This window comes from Stegostoma tigrinum, chromosome 4 (genome assembly GCF_030684315.1).
Source record: "Stegostoma tigrinum isolate sSteTig4 chromosome 4, sSteTig4.hap1, whole genome shotgun sequence".
NCBI lineage: Eukaryota > Metazoa > Chordata > Chondrichthyes > Orectolobiformes > Stegostomatidae > Stegostoma > Stegostoma tigrinum.
Window position 1 is genome coordinate 51,820,986 of NC_081357.1, and position 17,720 is coordinate 51,838,705.

The 17,720-nt window shown below is 40.2% G+C and overlaps 1 protein-coding gene across 2 annotated transcripts in view; it reads left to right on the forward strand.

Annotated features, from left to right (window-relative positions):
* The window catches only part of mms22l (MMS22-like, DNA repair protein), a 133,691-nt gene that overhangs the window by 102,100 nt on the left and 13,871 nt on the right, over nucleotides 1–17,720 (forward strand). For both annotated transcript variants that reach the window (XM_048531220.2, XM_048531221.2), the window contains exons 19-20: nucleotides 3,673–3,832; nucleotides 11,545–11,714. In XM_048531220.2, coding sequence (XP_048387177.2) covers nucleotides 3,673–3,832; nucleotides 11,545–11,714 — 330 coding nt within the window. The remainder of the gene's footprint in view (nucleotides 1–3,672; nucleotides 3,833–11,544; nucleotides 11,715–17,720) is intronic.

Here is a 17,720-nt window from a genome sequence, read left to right on the forward strand (position 1 = left end):
AAAAAGCAAAGCGTAGTGGGAAACTAATAGACTGGGAAATCTTTAAAGGCTAACAGAAAGCCACAAAAAAGTTATAATGAAAAGTAAGATAGATTATGAGAGTAAACTAGCTCAGAGTATAAAAACAGGCAGCAAAAGTTTCTATAAATATGTAAATCATAAAAGAGTGGTGAAGGTAAACATTGGTCCTTTAGCGGATGAGAAAGCCAATTTAATAACTGGGAATGAGGAAATATCCGAGACATTAAACAGTTATTTTGTGTTGGTCTTCACTGTGGAAGATACAAATAACATGCCGAAAACGAATGGCAAGAAGGTTATAGCAGATGAGGACCTAGAAACTACCATTATCACTAAGGAGGCCGTGCTGGGCAAACTAATGGGGCTAAAGGTAGATAACTCTCCTGGCCCTGATGAAATGCATCCCAGGGTACTAAAAGAGCTGATGGGAGAATTAGCAAATGCACCAGTAATTATTTACCAAAATTTACTGGACTCTGGCGTGGTTCCTGCAGATTGGCTATTTTGCAATGTGACACTACTGTTTAAAAAAGGAAGTAGACAAAAAGCAGGTAACTATAGGCCAGTTAGCTTGACTTCGGTAATGGGGAAAATGCTTGAATCTATCATTAAGGAAGAAATAGCAAGTCAGTTGGATATAAATTGTCCCATTGGGAGCACCCAGTATGGGTTCATGAAGGGTAGGTCATGTTTAACTAATTTCGTGAAATTCTTTAAGGATATTACTTGCATGGTGGACAGTGGGGAACCTGTGGATGTGGTGTATCTGGATTTCCAGAAGGCATTTGACAAGGTGCCACACCAAAGGCTGCTACATAAGATAAAGTTGCACGGCATTACAGGTAATGTATTGGCATGGCTCGAGGATTGGTTAACCAGTAGAAAGCAAAGAGTAGGGGTAAATGGGTGTTTTATCTGGTTGGCGGTCAGTGGCTAGTGGTGTGCCTTAGGGATCAGTGTTGGAACCGCAATTGTTTACAATTTACAGAGATGATTTGGAGTTGGGAACTAAGTGTGGTGTGTCAAAATTTGCAGATGACACTAAGGTGAGTGGTAGAGCAAAGTGTGCAAAAGACACTGAAAGAGGGATGTAGATAGTCTAAGTGAGTGACAAAGGTCTGGCAGATGGAATACAATGTTGATAAGTGTGAGGTCATCCAATTTGGTAGGAATAGCAGCAAATTGGATGATGTTTTAAACGGTAAAAAATTGCAGCACGCTGCTGTGCAGAGGGACTTGAGTGCCCTTGTGCATGAATTGCTGAAGGTTGGATTGCAGGTGCAGCGGGTAATTAGAAAGGGCAAATGGAATTTTGTCTGCCATTGCTAGAGTTTAAAAGCAAGGAGGCTATGCTGCCGCTGTATAGGGTCCTGGTGAGGCCACACCTGGAGTACTGTGTGCAGTTTTGGACTCTCGTTGAGAAGAGATATACTAGCACTGGAGGGGGTGCAGAGGAGATTCACTCAGTTGATTCCAGAGTTGAGGGGGTTGGATTATGAGGAGAGACTGAGTAGACTGGGGTTATACTCATTGGAATTCAGAAGAATGAGGGGAGGTCTTCTAGAAACAGCTAAGATTATGAAAGGAATAGATAAAGTGGAGGCAGGGAGGTTGTTTCCCCTAGCAGGTGAAACTAGGACGAGAGGGCATCACCTCAAAATAAAGGGAAGCAGATGTAGGACTGAGGTCAGGAGGAACTTCTTCACCCAAAGGGTTGTGAATCTTTGGAACTCCCTGCCCAGTGAAGCGGTTGAAGCTACCTCACTGAATGTTTTAAAGGCAAGGCTAGATAAATTCTTGAACAGTAAATGAATTAAGAGTTATGGTGAATGGGCGGGTAAGTGAAGCTGAGTCTCAAAAAGATCAGTCGTGATCTTATTAAATGCGGGGCAGGCCCGAGGGTCTAGAGACCCTACTCCTGCTCCTTGTTCTTGTGTTCATCGCAACATACTGCCTCACCTATTTTTGTATCCTCAGTGGATTTGGATACATTCCACTCTACTCCCTCCTCCAAATCATGAATATAGATAGTAAATAATTGAGGCCATGCGATTACTCTTCAAGGCACTCTACTAGTTATTTCTTTCCAATCTGAAAATAATCCGTTAATCCGGACTCTGAGTCGTCTGCATGTTAACTAATCTTCAATCCGTGTTTAGACGTTTCCCCATTACTGTGAACTCCAGTCTTATGTGATTACCTTTTATGTGGGATCTTATCAAATGCCTTCTGGAAATTCAAATACTCTACACCTGCCATTTGCCCTTCTTCAACTCTGCTTGTAGTGCCATCGAAGAACTCTAGCAGATTTGACCATCATGATTTCCCTTTCACAAAAGCATGTTGACTCTGTTGTTTTTCTTAATGCTCTAGTATTTCTTCTTTAATAACAGACTGTAGCGTTTTCCCAAAGGCTGATGTTTGTTCAACTATCCTATAATTTCCTGCTTTCTATCTGCATCTCTTCTTGAACAGGGTCATCACGTTAGCGTTTTTCCAGTCCACTGAAACTCTCCCAGAATGCAGTGAATTGTGGAAGGGGACTATGGGTGAAGGAAGAATTTTTAGAGAGGAAATCTGGACATGTGTGTTTCTGAGACTCCCTGCTGACATTTTTCCTTTCTTTATAACTGGCTTTCCACTCAACAGACAACTTGATTGTCGGAATTTGATTGACTGCAAGGGAGCAGGTGGATCTGACATCATAGGGTGGGGGAGAGGGGAAATTGTCGGTTAGTTAGCTTAGAGTCAGTGGTGTGAACCAAACATCATATGGCAGAGTGAGTTTGCCAGTCATGTGGGTAGGACTGTGAAGAAATAAATGTGTTGACCCCAATAAAAAATATCCTGCTGCCCTTAACCTTTAGAAGCACTTTGCTCAAGTTTCCTGCCTCACTCACCACTTTTATTGTGATAATAGTCCAGGAAACTTGACATCACTGAATTAAGAATTAAATTGTTTTTCAAAATGGAGATATGCAGCATCCTTAAAAAGATTTCAATGACTGACCTGGCTCTTGAGCATAGATTGGTCACCCACTTTGAAACCCACTTCTGTCACAACTTGAAGTGGGTTGCAATCAAGTTTGAGAATAATGAAATTTTGACCTTCCCACTGCCTTCGACTCTTGCATCTTTTTTTGTTAAATTTCCCTACTCTATTTCAGACAGAGCTACTCAGGAAATCAAGGAGTGGGTGTAAAACATGTGACTATGTTATCACCTCTGTTACCTGCTGCAGATTGGTTTTATTAAAGTATAAATGCAGATTAATGCTTCACAGTTTGGAACTTTGTGCTGGGGAAATCATATGGGGGAATAAAAGTAGAATAACGTAAGAGTGTGCGATGTTCTTTATAGATGTTCTAAGTGATGAAGTTTCCTTTTTTCACTTTTTTACCAGATTCACCAGTTTATTTTGCAAACGCTATTCAATGAGAATGAGAATATAGTACTTTAAACCATTTTGAGAAAAAATATTGAGAAAATTGGATAGACATCTTGACAACAGTTCAATTCTTGAAAGAAGTGTCAATTTACAAAATCAAATTGCTTTTATCTCATTTTTCTGTGTTTTATGAGGAGCTATTGTTTTGTGCATATAGTCAGGTCATATTTGTAAGATGTATAGACTCCTAATTTTTTTTGCAGGCAGTTGGGAAGACGTACTCTCAGTTACAAACTCTAGGAGACAAGTCTGCCTTGGTGTCAAAGGCCCTGGATTATGTTGGTGATGTAGTAAAGTACACCAAGCCATATTTTGCTAACAAAGGGCCACCTGAAGGTCTGCATTTGACGTACTGGACCATTGGTAAGTGCCTTGTCCTTTCACAGTGTGTTTACGACAGAATTGTTTAGAAATTACAATATGGAAGTGGATCGTTTGGCCAAAGCAGCATTTTGCTGTTTTTTCTCCCCCCCACAGAAGCAGTAGCCCAGTACAGGCTGACCCCACCATTCCAACATTTATTAATTCACTAGTTAGTTCTTCTCTTTTCTGTTCTGATCATTGGTTCTGAGGAAGGGTCTCTGGAGCCGAAACGTTAACTGTGATTTCGTTCCACAGATGCTGCCAGACCTACTGAGCTTTTCCAGCAATTTCTGGTTTCCATTTATTCATCTTTTCCCTCAAATACTTTTCAAACCTTCTCTTAAATGCTGGCATAGTCTCTGCTTCAATTACTAACTCCAGGAATGTACTTTACAGCTTTATCTCCCTTTGTGAAAAACGGCACTTTTTTTTGTCCTACGCATTAAATGATATCTGTGGTGTTTGAAAACCAACTCTTAAGTCAAAAGTAAGTTGTTTACTCTTTTAATGTTGTCTGTAATATAAGAATCATCTTCCATTAGCATGAAGTGAACACCACATAGTGACTTCATTGTGACCTTTCAACTCATCATGACTCAAATGAAATGGGGCGTTGAGGTGGTTCCTCGCATTTAGATCTGTTGAATATGAAATTTAAGTATTTATTCTTTTGGCAAAAGAAAACCATTTGAAGTAAAATTAATATGACATGATTTAGAGGGTAAGAAAACTCAAACAATCACCACAGTGTTGTCATTTGTGATCTGGTGGTACGCATAAGCGTCAGATCAGTTCTAAAAAGGGAAGGAAAAATCATGGATGACAACTCATTCTTAAGTTCAACGGTTTTGTGTTAGTGTTACTCCATTTTCTATGGGTAGAATTAAATAGGGCAACGTATCTTTGCTGAATATTTTGAGTTGAATTTAAATTGCAGACCGTGGATGACATTAAATGTAAGTGACAGTAATCTCACCAACTAGCTGGGAGAGCCAGCAAGAGCCCGTCAGTGCCTCTTTTCATAAAACCTGACACATTAAAGAGCCAATCAGGTCCATAACTGGACAGTGGCAGGTCTTCCCTGGGATCAAGGAAGGACTGTTGTGGTGGAAATATTGCCCCCTGTCATCTGTCAGTCAGAAGGAGATGGGTAGCTGTGCATGTGGTATTGAGTAGCCATCAGTGATACACCCATTTGGGTGTTGAGGGAGCAGGGCCACAAGTGAGTGATATCGAAATGTGGGTCATAGGATGGGCGTTATGGGTGTGGGAGTGAGGTATTGTGTCAGTGAAAAGGGCAAGTGGGCCTCCATTCCTGATGTTAAGTCCCTCGATTAGGCACTCTGTACCAATGAACAAGGAACACCCCCAGCCCTACTCATGAGTCTTTCTACGTGCCACCATTACATCTTTTGTCAGTCACCTTAAATTGGTTTCCTCTGGCTATTGAACCTTCGCCTAAATGGGAGCAGTTTATCCCTACCTACTCATCTTGACCTTCTCATCCAAAGACAGCTGCTCCCGTTTCTCCAATGCATCTTTGGAACCAACTGTTCCTCATTTTTGAAGCCATTCTAATGAAACCTTTCTGCATCCTCTCGCATGCCTCCATATCCATCTTCAAATTTGGACTCAGAGTTTGACACCGATTGACGCATGTGAGGCCAAGCCAGTCATTTATGACAGTTTGTTACAAACTGTAATCCGAGCTGAACTTTACAGGGTGTCTTGCCCCCGCAAGCTATTAGGTCCTGGGGACCCCACCTACAATACCAATGGCTGCCAGTGACATTAATTACTTTAGGGTGAGAATTTTGCCCCTTTCTTGGGAGAAAGTCCCACTTTATAGTGCAGTTTCCAGTTGGATGGATGACAGTTCAATAGTCCCAACATTCCACCCAAAAGCTATGGCCTTTACTGAATCTGCAGGCGGTCTCACCATGACTTGGAGCGCAGTTCAGTCCAGGGTCTTGGCAAAACCTGACAGAGTTGGAGATCGAATTCAAGAGGCTGAAAGGTAACCTTAAAAGGGGAGAAGATCTGGGGAGAGCATTTCCAGGCATCTTGCAAAAGATGACACTAGCTGCACAGCTAAACGCAATGCAGTGACCTACCACTGAACAATGCAGAGTGTCATCAGGTGTGACAGGACGATCATCCGACATACATTAGAAAAAAAATCATCTCTTGTCCTATTGAATACACAATGTAGGCTAACTGCATTCTCAAACACCAACAAAAGCCTTCCCTATGCCTTTAAGTATGGTGAAGTCCGGCAAAAAAGTACAAGACAAAAGTCTGAAGTCTCATTGTAAGAGTCACATAGTGTCGCCTGCTTGGTTTGTTTCTCCCCTCACCTTGCATCTTCCACTCTGTGCCTTCTCCACTGCTCTCCTTTCCTCTGTCTGTCCTCTTATGAAACAAAAGTATAATGTTAAAGTACAATTAATTTGAAGTTCTATTCATATCTACAGTGTCTTAAGAACATGAACTCGGTTGATAATGTATCATGTGGTTGAAATCCTAAAATTTGCAAAACATTCTGATATTGATAAATTTCTTACTAATTTGATCAGATCTTAAGTAAATTACTTCAATTTACGAAATAATGTTAATTTATCAGGAAACTTATTGTCTTCTTTGGTAAAAATAGGGTGTTTCTAATACCACTGCTCTTCCTTCAAGGGGCTGAAATACTGAAATAAATGGTTGAATATGATTTGAAGAGGTATCAATAATTATAAATTGCATAGTGTGAGATATTGTACCTAGTTGAGCAGAGCAGAGCAGAGATCTATAGCACACGGATCATTGTCAACTAAAACAAGAGACTTTGCTTGGCTTAGTTGGTGATATTAGTGAAATAAATTTCACCCTTGGCAGCATTCCACTTTGATCTTGTGTGTGTTGTTAAAAATGCTTTGTTATAGATTGAGACCTTTCATCTCAAATGAGAGTGGAGATCTGAATAAATAGCTAAGCCGAAGGAGGTAAAAGTATCAGCTGTGGCAAAAAATACATTTGCCAGATAAAAACATTTCTTTATTCGTTTGTGCAAAGAAAAAGAATAAGCCATACTCACCTTGTACAGGACATGACCCAAGTACATTCAATCTGTTTACTTATAATGTTAAATATTGCATTTCATTTCCAAGCAACTTAATTGGATAATTGTCTGCTTTTCAAGGAGTGTATTTTTTAATAAAAAATGTTTTTATGACAGATTTTGTTTCATTACAGGAAAATGTTCAAGCTGCATTAAATGATGTGCAATAAAATGGTTGAATTTTTAGGATCTTTTACTGGATTGAATTTGAATGCTCATGTCTTCTGGACCTTTTTAGCTGTGCCGTACAATTAGAGATATAATTTAAATGTTATTGTGTTGCACAGTCAGAATCATGCAGATGTCATTGAGGAAAACCAGGTTGAATCTGGCTATAATTAATGTGTAACAGAATGTCAAGTTCCACTAAGATTAGAGCAACTGGACCGGTTTGCTTACAGGCTGAAAATACAGCCAATGTACAAAAGCACATTTTCATTCATTTTAATATGGTAATTAATATAGTGATATCAGCATTGAGCATGGTTCGCAGACATTACCTCTGATTTTGTACTAAATGATGAAGTACAAATGCTCACCATTGAAGCTCACAAAGGTGGAGCAATCTCTGTGGCAAGAATTTCCTTTTTTTCCAACGTCAGTTTGAATTCAGAGCCAAGCCAAAGCAGTTTCAATTTGTCCAATAATGGTGATGCCATCATTTCGGATAAGCAGGCAATCATTTTGAAGTGTTCTCACAGTTAGCAGTAACAGGCAATAATTGTCCTTCCCTTTGTTTTGAATGTCACAGAGAGGAAAATAAGTGATTGGACGCGCATGAGATGAATGTAGAAGGAAAATTCATGTGTACATATTATTTCAAAGTTGTGTTTTGTTTCATCAGAAAGGGGAAATTTGACATTCCTCAGATATGAAACTGATTTTTGATTTCATATAAAGATTCCAGCATCAGTTATGACACTACTGCACTTTGTAAAAGTCTAGTTTTTTTTTAAAAATTGACCATGGGATGTGAGGATCATTCGTAAGATGAGCATTAATTGTGCATTGCTAATTGCTCTTGAAAATATGGTACTGCCCATGTTCTTGAAGTGCGGTAATCCATATGATGTAAACTCATCCAAATGTTTTTATGGAGGGCGTTGTAGGATTTTGACATAGCAACGGTGTAGGAATGGCTTGTGTGGTTTGGGGGAGAATTTGCACGTTGTGGTGCTACCATGAAGCGCTGCACTTGTTCTAAGCAGATGAGGACCTAGATTTGGAAAGCGCTTTGAAGCAACCAATATTGTATAGATTTTAAAAACCAAAAGAACTGTGGATGTTGTAAATTAGAAACAAAAGTAGAAATTGCTGGAAAGTTCAGCAGGTCTGTTAGCACCTGTGGAGAGAAATCGGAGTTAACTTTTTGGGTCAAGCGACCCTTCCTCAGAACGGTGAGGAACTTCTGAGGAAGGGTCTCTGGACCCAAAACATAAACTGAAAATTCATTCAGATGCTGCCAGATCTGATAACCTTTTCCAGACATTTCTATTTTGGTTTTGGTGCTTGCGATCAGAGGCGTTGCAAATGGCACTGAACATACTGTGGAATCATCAGCAAATATAGCCACTTCTGGCTTTGTGCTGGAGGGAATCAACAAGAAGATTTTTGGGTCTAGGGCAATACCTTAACAAGCTCCAGCAATAATGACCCTGAGACTGAGATGATTGTTTTCATGCAACAAGCCATTACTTCTAAAGTAGTTTTTTTTTACAATGAGATTATTAGTGTACGAAAGCAAGACAATTTTATTTGCAAGTTAGCAAACAGTTAGAACCTTCCTCTATTTCATTAAACCTGCAGCTGTGTAAAGACCTACCATTCGAGTGTAAAGTTTTTGAGAGAACCATTAAATAGTTGGACATTTTTGAAAACTAACTTAGGAGGTAATTGGTTCTTGGAAACCCACAGACGTTCCATGACTGCTATGTTGCCCTTCCTCAAAATACATAACTGACTGCTTTCAAATAATAATTAAAAATAACTGCAAATCTTTCAACTTGTAGACTGCAACTGCATTGTGCAGGAGAATCTTCTGTTTTTTTGTTCACTCTGTTTAGTTTGTCCAATTTTACCAGAAAACACACAAACTGGGAAAAGCTAAAGAAACAAAATGGAGGAAACGATTGCAGTGATATTGTGTCTTTCATAGCCATTAGATGCTGCAAAGTGTCTTCTCTTCCAGCCTATGAAGCACTTTTGGAATATTGTAATGAAGAAAACATGCAGCCAATTTGTATACAGCAATCTCTCAAAATCAGTGAGAGATGGGACAATGAGAAGTTAATCTGTGTTTGTGATATTCATTGATGGATAAATATTGATTTGGGATTAACACCGGCTGTTTTAAAAGTGCTAGCAAAGGATCTTTTACATCCCAGTCAGACAGCAGATGGAGTTTTCATTTAATGTAGCGTATATGGTCCCTCTGGCAGTGCAGTTCTCCCATAGCTCTGCTTTGGAGTGCCAGCCTTTTTTTTTGTACTGAATTTCTGTAGTGGGGCTTGAACTCACAATCTCCTGACTCAGAGATGAGAGCCTTAGGTATACTTGCACCATTTTTATTGAATGAATAGGACCATGTAATTCACAAACCGAAATGTATCTCCTTCATAACAGAAAGGTGATTTTTCACCATTTTGTGCTGTTGAATTCTGACTGTTGGAAGTCAAAGGTATGCTTTAATTCCTTCCTTCGCAACCACCTGAACCAATTCCATTGGTGTTCACAGCCTTTTGAATAAAAAAATGCACACAGTGCTGTGGAAGAATAATAAATTAGGTTGTTGGTCAAAAGGACATTAAATCAGGCACCACAGTTTGATGTAGCTGTAGTTTTTAAAACAGCAATCCACCCCTGCCTTGTAATAAAATCTTAGACGTAATAATGACATGATAATATTTCATTAGCACAGTATGACTTTTCTGACTATATGATAGAAGTGTTTAAATTATGAAGCAATGGGCTAGGTTAATTAGAAACAGATATGTATTCATTGGAGTTTAGGAAAAATGAGAGATGATCTTTTTGAAACAAGTAAAACCTTATAAGCAGTTTGTAGGCTGAATACCAGTTGAATTGTTTCTGGGGAAAATACTCAAACCAAAGGCCATATTTTAACAATAACAGGTCTCCCTTTTAAGATGGAAATACAGAACAATTTCTTTCAGAGGGTCTCTGTTTCAGTCTGTGGAATTCTGTTCACCAAATTTAATGGAGACTAGGTCATTGAATTATTTACTCAGAGCCAAGTTAGGGTAGATAAGGATGTCAAGAGTTATAAGATATAGACAGGAGTTTCGCAATGAGATGACAACTAGATCAGCTATGAACCTCTTGCATGGCAGAGCAGGCTCAATTGAGAGTCTAAGGCGAGAGTGAGCAGAGCGTTCTCCTTCTGTTCCAATTGCCTCACCCTGGTTTAAAAAAAAGCCCAAGAGCTAATCGGAGCGGGTAGGCAATTGTAGTTGAAGCTGAAGAGCAACCGTGACCATATTGAATCCTAAAAGCAGCTCAAGGATCAGTATGATCTGCTCCTGCTCCTGTTTCATGTATAGATGGGATAAAAACAAAGGAAAAAATGATAAACGTTATCATAGGCTCAGTGGACTGAATGGCCTATTTCTTCAAAGTAACTTCTGCGTGTGCAACAGCAAAACTGTGCAAATGATGATGATGATGTGCCAGCAACTACTTGTGAGTAGTTTATCACAACTCCCAATATTGGATCAGCATGATGGATAATTTCTCAATAAAACTGATCTGAACTGAAAACTGAGATAACAAGGTGCAGAGCTGGATGAACACAGCAGGCCAAGCAGCATCAGAGGAGCAGGAAAGCTGACGTTTCGGGCCTAGACCCTTCTTCAGAAATGGGGGAGGGGAAGGGGGCTCTGAAATAAATAGGGAGGGGGGGAGGCGGATAGAAGATGGAAAGAGGAGAAATTAGGTTGAGAGGAGACAGACTCATCAAAGAGGCGGGGATGGAGCCAGTAGAGGTGAGTGTAGGTGGGGAGGTAGGGAGGGGATAGGCCAGTCCAGGAAGGACGGACAGGTCAAGGGGGCGGGATGAGGTCAGTAGGTAGGAGATGGGGGTGGGGCTTGAGGTGGGAGGAAGGACAGGTTAGGGAGGTGGGGACGAGCTGGGCTGATTTTGGGATGCGTTGGGGGAGGGGAGATTTTGAAGCTTGTGAAGTCCACATTGATACCATTGGGCTGCAGGGTTCCCAAGAGGGATATGAGGTGCTGTTCCTGCAACCTTCGCGTAGCATCGTTGTGGCACTGCAGGAGGCCCAGAATGGACATGTCGTCTGAGGAATGGGAGAGGGAGTTGAAATGGTTTGTGACTGGGAAGTGCAGTTGTTTAGTGTGAACCAAGCGTCTGTTATCTCAGATTCCCCAGCATCTGCAGTTCTTACTATCTCCGAACGGAAAACAATTATGTAAAATATTATCGGAATGGAAGCGTGTATTATCATTTCAAAACTATTGCTTTGAGATGAATTAAAACATGAAATCAAGTTGAGAATTACAAGAAATTAAATGATGTGCCTTAATCCTGGTGAGAACATATTGAATTGCATTATTTTGTTTTTATACACAGGCTGCATTGTCAAATATTGGGCACTGATATTGTCCACTTCAAAAGCTCAGCAGCTCTTGTTCCGCATCATCGATTGTCTGCTGTTGCCACATACAGTCTTGCAACAGAACAAAGAATTGCCCCCAGCAATGCTGTCTGCCATCCGAGATAACTTGTCTTTGTATCTCCAGGTGAGCTCTGTCACTGTCATACAGCTGTTGGCTTTGGAATATCCTGAGGTTTATTTTCTTCCCCCACTCCCAGAAATGTTCATCTGATATTTTTATTTCTATTTACCGTCTGGCTTCTGAGTATTATTTCTTTTCTTCAGATCTCACTGCCCTTTGTGTTATGTAGCAGTGAGCAATACAGATGGATCCTGCATCCTGTTGTTAACGCTGCTGTGAGGAAGTAAATATTATGCCCAGATTCTATGATGCCTCACCAGCTTCAGGAAAAAAGCACTAAAGTCTGTGGTGCTTAGTATTAAAACAGTCTGTAGTACCAACGTTCTAGCTGATCATCATACTGCAATAAACGCTAACATTATAGAGTACTATAATTTGCTTTTCCCTTCTGGTTTGTACAATTTATTTTGGCAGATCAGCGAAGATTCTTGTTAATACAAATGAAGCAAGCATGAGCTGAGGAGAACAAGAATATACATTTTTAAATATTGCTGATATAAGATTACAATAGAAGTCGTAATTTTGTAAGTTCATGTGAATGCTTTTAATTGCACCATGATTTGTGTGTTTCATCATGCAATCCTCTGACAATTCTAAAGTTTGAATATCAGTACTCGTACATATTTTGAGATTGAAACTGTTCATGAACGACATTTCTGTGACATGAACATTACTGAATAGTACTGAAGACTTGTAGCCCAGAACTAGTAACACCCAAGTCAAACTGTTCCAGTTTAAGTACAACACTGGCATCTACTTGACAAATTGGAAAATTTGCCAGATATGCTATTCGTGAAAAAGGTAGGACAAATCCAATCTGGCCAATTAGCACTTCATCACTTAACTTAGTTGGTACTAGATGGTATTGCAGAGCAATAACCTGCTCGCTGACACTCGGTTTGGATTCCACCAGGGTCTTGCAACTCCTGAACTCTTTACAACTTGGACCAAATATGAAAAAGAACTGAACTCAAGAGATGAGGAGACAATGATGGCAATAATCTTTTGACCAGAGTGGCATTAAGAAATCCTACCCAAACTAAAGTCAATGGAAATCAGTGGGAAAGACTTGCACTAGATTGAACCATACTTAACATAGCACATATCTCTTAAAAGAACTACGCATTTTAGCTTTTGTGCTCCTGAGATGCTGCTTGGCCTGCTGTGTTCATCCAGCTACACACTTTGCTGTCTTGGATTCTCTAGCATCTGCTGTTCCCATTATCTCATAGCACAAATAAAGATGGCTTTGGTTGTTGGAAGTCAGCTCAGCCAAAGGACATTGCTACAGTAGCTCCTCAAGGTAGCGTCTTAGGCCCAACTATCTTCAGATTTTTCATCAGTGACCTTCACTCCATCACAGCTCTGAATTGAAGATGGTTGCTGATGGCTTCACAACATTTGACACTATTCACGATTCTTAGGACACTAAAATGGCTGTGTCCAAATGAACAAGATTCACGCTTTGGCTGATTTGTGGCAAGAAACATTCATGCCAAACATGTCCCAGGGAATGACCTTTTTCCACAAGAGAGAATCTAACCATCTACCCTTGATATTCAGAGATTGTTGCATCCTCCACTATTAATATCCTGGGTGGTGGGGGTCTTGGCCAAAGACTGGACTAGATCAGACATATGAATTCTGTGGCTGGAAGACCAAGTCAGAGACTTAGAATTTGTCAGCAAGTAAATCATCCCCTGATTCCCTAAAACCTGTCAGCCATCCACAAGGCACAAGTCACAAGAGTCTTCACTTTTCAGGTCTCAAGAAGTTTGGCACCAACTACAACAAAAGTAGTTTGCTTCATTGGAATTACATGCACCACTTTAAGATTCACTCCCTGTCCATTACAATGTGCACTACAAAAACTCTGTAGTCTTCTTTTGAGGGCAACTTGCAAACTCTCAATCTCCATCATCTAGAAAAACCCAGGCAGCAGATATATGGGACTGTCACTACCTGTAAGTTCCTCTGTAAGACACACATCATCCTAACTTCAGTGTGTGATTATTCCTTCACCTTCACTGTGTCAAAATCTTGGAATTCTGTGCCTAACAGGCCTGAAGGTGAGCCTGCTCCCCATGTACTGCAGCAGCACAAGGAGATAGCTCACCACCTACTTTCTAGGGGACAGTAGGAGATGGGCAAAATTAATGACCCTGCCAATGATGCCCACGTAAATATTTTTTTACTGACACAGCAATCACAGCACTAAAAGGGAGCAGAGAGTTGGGATTGTATAAGTGAGTGTTGATGAGCATTAATCAGTTCCTGTAGAGGAGTGACAATTTTTAAAAGGGAAATGAACGAAATTTGAAGATCAGTGTTGATGAATGCAAGCTGGGGTACTGAAGGTTCAGGAGTTGGGCAAGGGTGTATTAAACAGGGAACAGTATTGTTTTATTGGAAAAGTCAGCTTGTGGAACAGTGGAAAGTTGTGTAACAAATTAAAGGAGAGGATCAAAAATTTATATATTTAATATTGTCATAATCTATAAGGGGTAATCATCACTTGGAATGTCAGAAATAAAGCTTTGGCTTAATATATGTTGCCTCAGTTAATTTGTTATGATTAATGAACTCTATCACCTACAAGGACAAGCACAGCAGATGCATGGGATTGCCACCCCCTGCAAGTTCCCCTCCAAGCCACACATTATCCTGATTCAGAACTATATCAATGTTCCTTCACTGCTGGCTCAAAATCCTAGAATGTGATTCCTAATGGCACTCTGCATGTACCTATACCCATTTACTGCAATAGTTCAAGAAGGCACCCAGCAGCACCTTCTCAAGGATGGTTAAGTTGGCAATAAATGTTGTAGTAGCTCTCAATGCCCACTCACTGTGAATGGAAAAAAAAACTTCTATGACGAAGTTCGTCAATTAGAGCATAAATGTGCAGATTAGAAGCTCTTTAAATGTGACGGAGCTATTAAGGTTCAAAATATAAAAGGTATTAGAATTTGAAAGAATTTATTAGCTTGCCCTTTTTCAAATTGGTGAATGTCTGTGAGGTTTTCAAAAAGGCAAAAATATTGTCTGTTGTCTTGAAGGTGAATTTGTCTGAAATTTCTGTAAAGCATTTCTAAACCAGACACTCATGTAGTTGGTGAGATAAACGAAAGAAAATGAACTGCATATTAAAAATTAATTATTAAATATGTAGCCATTAACAAGTAATTTTACAGTAGTTAGCTTGTTATGGTTCATGGCTTTATGCTATTTTAGAAGCAGCATTTGTTCAATTGCTGTTTAATACATTTATTAGACAGTTAAGCTATAAAACATTGTTCTTTATGGTGTTATTCTGCCACTTTCAAGTGGCAAAGCTGATCATTTGGTGGCTCAGGATAGATCCGATAGTTAAAGTGCATTTCAAATTAAAAAATATACAAAAGAAAATTAAATTTAAAATGAAATGCTCTCTATTTCCCTGAGCTTGTTATGAAAGGTTTCTGGTAATCAAAGTAAGTGAAAACACATGTAAGGAAATGAGGAAATATAACAATGTGAGTCACTGAAGGAAATAATATCTAGAAGAAAGTAAAAGAAGCACAAATAATAATGGGGGTGTGTGACAAGAGTCAGGGACAGACAAAAGTTGGCAGATGGCAGAGGCAGCTGCACAGATGGCCTGAATAGTTAAAATAAAGATCAGTAACCAATTGTACTTGGTGTGAAAGATGGGGAAAGTCGGTGAGAGAACAGACCTTGACATAGAAATGAGGGCACCATGGATTATCTTTGTCCTCAAAAATCAGCTTGAGAAAGAAGCAAAGAAGAAAATCCTGCATCTTTCAAAACAAATGTTTAAGGTATGTGGGTGTAGATGACTTTACCAGTATTTACAACCAATCCCTAAATTCCCTGGAAAAGTGAGAAGCAGCATTCGTGAACCACTATGGTCCTTGGTGTGCCAGCACCCTCCCAATGCCAATTGCAAGGGAGTTCTGTGATTTTGACCTAGTCACAGGGGGAGAAATGATGGTATAATTCCCAGTCTGGCTTATCTGTGACTTGAAGGGAAACTTGAAGGTGGCGGTGTTCCCATTGTATCCGCTCCCCTTGACTTTCTATGTGGTAGAGGTCATGGGTTCGAAAGGTACCATTCAAGGAGGCTTGGTGAGTTACTGCAGTGCATATTATAGATGAGTCATACTGCCGTTATTACGTGTTGGTGGTGAAGGAATGGTGATAGATGGGTTGCCAATCAAGGAGGATGTCTTCTGCTGGATGCTGTTGTGTTTATTAAATTTTGATGGAGCTATACCCATTCTATATAAGTTGAGAGCATTCCAATACACTGATAACTTGAAATTTGTAGATGATGCGCTGGTATTGGGGAGCCAGGAGATGAAAATCTTGATTTTTCTATATGTTTTAATTTATGGGAGAGGGGCTATTTTCATGCATTCATGAAATGTGGGCATCACTGGCCATAGCAATGTTCATTGCCCGTCCCAAATTATTTTTGCAAACAGGACAGTGAGCTGTGTATTTGAACCACTGCAGTGCATGTGTTGTAGGTGCTTCACACACCAGTATCCATATCTTGGATTAAGCAGCCAAAGACATTCAGAGATTTACAGAGGTCTTAATGAAAATCTATAGCAAACATCAGTTCCCAACTTCCCATTTGGACCCTTGTGCTGACCAGAAGCCAACACCCAATTCAGCTGTTTCTGTTCAGTGCTGTGACACTCCTCTGGAGCAGATGAGACTTGAATCTTGGTCTTATAGCCCAGAACTAGAGACACTACCACTGTGCCACCAGCCCAATGCAATTGGCATTGAGAGGGTGCTGGCACACCAAGGACCGTAGTGGTTCATGAATGCAGCTTCTCATTTTTCCAGGGAATTTAGGCATCGGTTGTAAAATGGTTGTAAAAAATGAACTCAGCTCTTCATGCAGACATTTTATGACATAACTGGGCGGTTCAATGACTCAGTGATTTGCACTGCGCCAGGGACTTGCGTTCAATTCCAGCCTTGGGTCGCTGAGTGGAGCTTGCATATTCTCCCATGTCTGCGTGGGTTTCTATCCGGTGTTCAGTTTCCTCCCACAGTTCAAAGATGTGCAGATTAGGTGGATTGGCCATGCTAAATTGCCCAGGAGTGTGCAGGGATGTGAGCGGGTAGGTGGATTAGCAGTGGTAAATGTGCAGTTGTGAGATAGGGGCTGAGTCTGGGTGGGATTCTCTTTGAAGGGTTGCTGTGGACTTCATGGGCCAAATGGTGGCCTCCTGTACTGTAAGGACATCCAAGAGATAAAGGATTTGTGATTGTGAAGTGCAATAGAAAAGCTTTGGAAAGTTACTGCATTACATCTTGTAAATAGTACACATTTGATGTCACTGTGGTGGAAGTGAATGCTTAAGGTGTCGGATTGTTGCCAGTTAAGCGGTTGTTTTGCCCTGGATTGTGTCAGGATTCTTGACTATTGTTGGAGCTGCACTCATCCTATTAAGTGGTGAGCATTCCATTATACTCATGACATTTGCCATGTCTGTAGTGGACAGTCTGTGTGAAATCACAAGTTGAGTCACTTGCTGTAGAATTCCCAGCCTTTGACCTGTTTTTGTGGTCATAGTATCTAACTGATTAGTCCACATAAGTTTCTCGTTAATGATGATGTCTGGAGTGTTGATGGTTAGAGAATGCTGATTAGATTCTATCTTGTTGGATATGATATTATCTCACACCTGTGTAGTGTAAATATTATTTGATCCTCAGCAGTTAACGATCTTCCTAGCCTGTGCTTTTTACATTGTTAGCATAGATTGCTTCATTATCTGAGGAGTTATCCATGGAGTGGAACTTTGTACAATATTCAGCAAATTTCCTCATTTTTAAACTTGTGGAGAATAAGGCCTGTAGACAGTCTCAGTTAGACTGCTGATATTTTCCTGTGGAACTCCCCCATCAATTTTCCACAAATAAGATGATTGTTCCGGAACGTTAACTCTGAGTTCTGTTCACAGATGCTGTCCAATTTGCTGAGCT